General features: G+C 36.8%; 1 protein-coding gene across 1 annotated transcript; it reads left to right on the top strand.

The window, feature by feature from the left end:
- Positions 1-4,038: 4,038 nt before the first annotated feature.
- On the top strand, positions 4,039-5,265 carry LOC107785635 (uncharacterized). The gene has a single exon (XM_016606978.2). The coding sequence runs from the start codon at positions 4,073-4,075 to the stop codon at positions 5,147-5,149; it is 1,077 nt and encodes a 358-aa protein (XP_016462464.1). The 5' UTR covers positions 4,039-4,072; the 3' UTR covers positions 5,150-5,265.
- The last annotated feature ends 1,075 nt before the right edge of the window (positions 5,266-6,340 follow it).

Below are 6,340 nucleotides of genomic sequence, written 5' to 3'. Positions count from 1 at the left end.
TTAAGAACGCTACTTGTCCTTATATCAATGTTCCAAGTATCATGCTCCGTCAGCTTGTTTATCGCCCACGTGTCATGTCTTTTTCCACCAATACATTATGGACTTGAGAATTGAATTTCAGTACCAAATCCATTTCCAATAGACCCTCCAATATCAGGTGGCCAGTTGTGTAAACTATGGAGTATTTTTTTCTTCCTTTTTCACACTCACTGGTGTATAATCTCGATATGGCGGTAGATCTAATAGACTTTGCGTTATAGTTTAGAAATATGAATGGTAGATTTTATGATATTAGCTTTTTTTATTATTAAATTGCGACATATTTGAATGAAAAATATAAAAATAGAAGATTCAAATAATTGACCACAAAATGGAATTGAGCTGTTGTTATTGTAGTAGAGTTTCAATCTGCTTCATATTTTTCTTAGTGGGATAATTTATAACTTTGATTGTTAAAAAACTTCTACGTATTTTATTTTCAACATATTTCGAATTTAAGAAAGAAAAAGAAGTCAATACTTCCACACTGTTACACTAATCTAACGGCCACGATCCACCGAAGAAATTGTGTACTTACACGCTCCACACCTTACAATTCCCCTCATTCCAATTTCAACTGCATCGAAAACAGAAAAAAAAAAAACGCGAAACCATAAACCGCTCTCTCATGGCTAACTCATCGCTCCTCACTCTGTTCCTCATCCTCTCCATCATCTCCACCACCAATGCCGCCGTCAACTTCACTAGGCCCACCACCAAAGCTACTTCCACCGCCATCAACTCCACAATGCCCACCACCAATACCAACACTACCGCCACCGCTGCTGCCGTCAACTCCTCAATATCTACCGCCAACGCTAACACCTCCACCACCGGTGTCAAATCCACGATTCCCTCTACAAATACCACTGCCACCGCCGCTAACTCCACAAGACCCACCACCAAACTCACCGTCACCGCTGTCAACTCCACAAGACCCACCTCCAGAAACAATACCATTACCCCACAAGAACTGGACACACTCCTCGGAAGGTGAAGAGTAATGAAATTAACGTGGAAAGGAAACAAATACATTAGAGTCTTTTGTATAACTGATACGGGGTAACTATCGGTTAATGTTTATAATGAAATGAAATAAATAGAATGGGATATGATTAATTGTCCACTTATTAAATAATGGCGGCTGAAGGGTTTTTCGTTAGTTCTGATAATAACTACTGAAAATGTACTTATTCTTAGTCTATTAATTAACCAATAGCATTATGTTTACTTGATTTAATTACAATTTGTAGTAATGACTATTTGATCAATTAATAAGATATCGTGGTTCATGTATTATGGCGTACACTGTTTAATCAAATTTTTAAAATTCAATCAAATTAGACTTTTCAGTATCAAATGTTTAAAACGTATGTATGAGCTAGCTTAGTTCATATTCTTTGCCAATTCATGCCTAATTCTATCACGGACCTCCAAATCACATTCTGAACACGCTCCTACGTCCAAAATCACCTAACGGGGCTAACCGAACCATAAAAATCCAAATCCGAGATTGTTTACTCATAAATCAACATCCGGTTGACTTTTTCAACTTAAGCTTCTAAATAGGAGACTAAATGTCTCATTCCACTCCGAAATCACTCCGGACCCGAACCAACCAACACGATACGATAGAATACAGCTGAGGAATACAAAAGGAAGCGGAAATGGGGGGAAACGAGACTATAACTCACGAAATGACTGGTCGGGTCGTTACAAAATTATTAAAAATATTAGTGATCGCGTGCAACTCTAGTCCTAAAAAGGATAAGCGGTCGCTGCAAATATAATCCGGTCTAAAAGTCTGGAGTCGAATCCCACAGAGAACTAAGGCTTAGATATAACTGTTTGATATCACTAAGAAGACAAGTTTGAACAATTTTCTAAATTATAAAGATTGAAATTTATATTTCTAACTAATTAACTAGCAAATACTATAAATCGGTAAAATTATCAACTAACGAGACAAAGGGTTGGAGACTAAATTAAGGAGGTCTAGAGTTGTGATTTTACCAATTGTCGAAATCTTTCCAGCTATATTTCCTACAATTTCGCCGATATATTTTCTACTGATCGTGATCACTTTAGGTGCCGTAATTCTCTCTCGAGCAACTACAATAATTTACTAGACATATTCTCTCGAACTACGCTAGTTGGCTTCATCTAACCGCTCACTATGACCACGTCAAGGCTTTGTTATTTCTGAACCTACCTTTAAACCCACTGTATTGATTTCTCACATATGTAGGAGTGACGTTGTTAAACAACTACCTAAATATATACTCTCTCTCGAGCAGTACACACTAAATAGGCACAGTCAATTGATTGTCATTCAATCAACAGTAACAAACACGTAGTTGAACATGTAGAGAAATTCAATGGATCAATTATATAAAAACACAACAAGAAATCAGAATTCATCCTCCAAGAGGTTCCATCAAAATTCCTAGATAATAAATTAGCTATTCATAATAGTATGCAAAAATATAATATTAGAATTCATAACCAATAATAAAAATAAGAAGAAGGAAGTGAGAAAATTGTAGAAGAATTTTCCGCCTTGCTCCTAGTATGTTCTTGTCTCCTTAGGTCGAATCTCGCTCTCCTTAGCCTCCTTAGCTCTATATTATGTCAAAAGTATGTCAAAGGTGCTCAAAATACCATATTTTCATGTATATATACCAAGTAGGGTCGGGCCCAAACAATTATACCTTCTCCTACGCGAAAAAGGACACTTTTCTAGGTCAGGACATCCGCGGCCGCGGATTCGACCGTGGATTTTGCATAGTGTTCTGTCCGCGACCACAGATCTGACCGCGGACTGTTTGGAATTTGGAAAAATGTAAAACATAAAAGTTGTATCCCTTTGAATTATCTTTCCAACCATACATTGTGGAGCCCAAATGGAGTTCTGAGTGAAAAGTTGTGTGTATTTTATTAGATAGTGCGTAATATGCTACTCGATTCTTCGTTCGTTCTTAACTATCATCCGTTGATCCCCAACACGATCCCGACTTAATTCCTTGGGCGTTTACTCATACTTCAAAGCTCCAAATCACTTGAATTCATTCCATAACATCTACATAGCTCGGAATCACTCCTACAAGGCATAAAACACACAATTAGTGCAAAACACTAGCGATTAAAGCTCAAACTCAATTAAAGTGCAATAAATTAGAGTGTAATAAGCAACTAAAATATGTAATTATAGCCTATCATCAATAAGTACTCATAAAAAATAATAAAAAGGCTTATCTCTTTATACTTTTGATGAATTCATAATTAGAATTTGGTAAAAAAATATATTATTTAAATTTTCAGTAAATATAAAATGAGAAAACTAACCAAATATTATAGTATAAATGAATGCAGAAAAAGAGGTAGATAAAGATGATTTTATAATATTTATATTTTGAATTAATTAATAAACAAAATATAAATAAATAACACTCAAAAAAATTATTGATAAATTTAGACAATTGAAGAAATTTAAGCAGTATAACATAAGTATAAAAATATATATATTCAGAATAAGAAAATATATATGTATGTTCTATTAGAAGAGAAGTAGTATCAACATATTAAGCCAATTGACAAATTAATAAAAAATTACATTAGTAAATGTATAGTACTAAGTACTTACTAATTTAATAAAAAATAAATAATGAATAAATAATTTATTTGATTACTATAATGCTTTGTATCCTTTGATTTTTATAGATTTTATTATATATATGTACACTACATTAAATGATAAAATAGTAACTAATATTTATTAAAATAATATAATATATTAGATCATAATTTTATAAGATTAATATTCCATTAAATTATTCGTGCATCGTGCGGGTTCTAACACTAGTTTAAGAAAGAAAAAGAAAATCAATACTTCCACACTGTTACAATAATTTAACGGCCACGATCCACTGGATAAATTGTGTACAAATACACGCTCCACACCTTACAATTCCCCTCATTAAAATTTCAACTGCATCGAAAACAGAAAAAACCGCCAAACCAAAAACCTTCTCTCATGGCTAACTCATCGCTCCTCACTCTGTTCCTCATCCTCTCCATCATCTCCACCACCAACGCCGCCGTCAACTTCACAAGCCCCACCACCAAAGCCACTTCCACCGCCATCAACTCCACATTACCCACCACCAACACCAACACTACCCCCACCGCTACTGCCGTCAACTCCTCAATATCCACCAACAACGCTAACACCTCCACCACCGGCATCAACTCCAAAATACCCACTACAAATACCACTGCCACCGCCGGTAACTCCAGAATACCCATCACCAACACCACTGCCACTGCCGTCAACTCTACAAAACCCACCACCAAAACCACCGTCACTGCCATCAACTCCACAAAACCCACCACAAGAACCACCTATAAAAACAATAGCATTACCCCACAAGAACTGGACACCCTCCTCGCAGCCTTAAGGTATCGCGGTTACCCTCTCTTCAGCAACGCTATCGACACCTCCGACGTCCAATTACAAATGCTCTCCACAGTCGCCGACACTTCATCGGCATTCACTATCTTCGCTCCAAAAGACCATTTCCTTTACACCCTCGATATGGCCTCCGACGCCGATGCTTACGTGGCCGCACTCATGTGCCACGTCATCCCTTCTCGCCGACTCACCATCACCCAACTCCGTAACCTCACTTCTCCTTATCTCGAGACCCTTTTGCTCCATTACAGCATCCTAGTCGGGAAGAGCAAGAGCGACGACGTTTTTGTTACAGTTGATGGGGTTCGGGTTTCGGATCCGGATCTTTATCTCGGGTCAAAATTTGTTGTTCATGGGTTAGATGGGATTCTTCTGACTGGGTTTAATATGTATGAGGACACTCTCAGCCATATGGGGAAAGGATTCTTTGCTCCGGAGATGGGGGAATTCATTGGTTCTCAAACTGGAGGGAATTCTGCGGCGGCGACGCCTAAGAAAGCGTCGTTGCCGGCGGCGAAGATTGGAGGATTTTCGAGAATTATGAGGAAGCAACGGAGACTGCAGTATCGCCGGATTTGGAGGAGTAATTACAGTTTCCGGCGTAGCTATGATGGTAGTCGCAGTGATGATGATTTCTAGGGGCATTACTGTAAATCTCAGCTTTCTTCTGGGGCAAATGTGTCTTCTACGAATGTTGCAACAGAAGTGAAAATTAGTGAAAATGTAGAAAATGTGAATTCCCGATTGAATATCAATGAAATCGATAGGTAATTGTTGTGAAAATTCTCATTTTTGTATTTGGAGATCAGAAATCACTCTATTCTCTCACTTCTTATCTTCTATTTATTTGGGAATTCTGTACAAAATGAAAATGAACAAAGATCCACTTAATCCTCTTCGCTGAAACATCTTTTTTCTTAATAAAAAAACTAATTAATGGAAGTTTATATTCTTTTTCAAATTAATCTTTTACTATATTCGTTTCTTCTCATTATGTGAAAAATAACGAAGAAAGCAAACTTGTTAAGTATACCGCGAACCACTTATTTCCTCTCGTTAATCCCATTCCATTTTGTTTATATATATTTATCAAATTTATTAATGAGCGATCTTATTGAAACTCAATGTATAATTCCACAATTTTGCTTCAATTATACAAGCAGGAATAATCATATAATTAAGAGTTTATGACCAAGTAAGCTAATGGTCATAAACTACCCCATTAGCTTTCGTAAGTAAACAAAGTAACATGACAAGAGAAAAAATGTGGAATAAACTCAAGCATCAAGCATGTTAAAGCTTTATATATTAATCTTTCATAATACTTGTGATAGATAAAAAACCCTTCATTTTTGTTTTGCAACATTAAAATTAATTGATTATCGAGCCAAAGGAGATGGTATCTCTGGGGTTGAACAAGACTCACTAGCATCACAATATCCATGTAGAATATCTCCTTCTTCGGATGTGAAACCAATGGATCCAAGCATGGACGGCCAACACTGGCGTTCAATAGTTCGTATGGCACCACAACAGTCGGGTCCGAGGTAGGTTTCACCATTAATGAAGAAAAGCACGATCTCCCCGGTGCATGTTTGGAGCTCCAACAATGAGTCCCAACACTGCGACGAACCTTCTTCGTCTTCTACCTTTAAACGTGCCAAAAGAGTTGTACAAGAAGCAGATTTATTAGTGGTTGAAGGTCTAGCTTGAAGAATATTGATCCATGAAAATAGGGTAAGTAGTAGTACAACTTTAAAGACCGTGAGACTCTTCATGTTTGTATAAGTTACAGTATATAACTAAGGAGTGGGATATATTCGTGTGATG

This window comes from Nicotiana tabacum, chromosome 11, assembly GCF_000715075.1.
Source record: "Nicotiana tabacum cultivar K326 chromosome 11, ASM71507v2, whole genome shotgun sequence".
Classification (NCBI taxonomy): Eukaryota; Viridiplantae; Streptophyta; class Magnoliopsida; order Solanales; family Solanaceae; genus Nicotiana; species Nicotiana tabacum.
The sequence above is the reverse complement of the archived record's forward strand: the minus strand, read 5'-3'. Positions and strand labels throughout refer to the sequence as shown.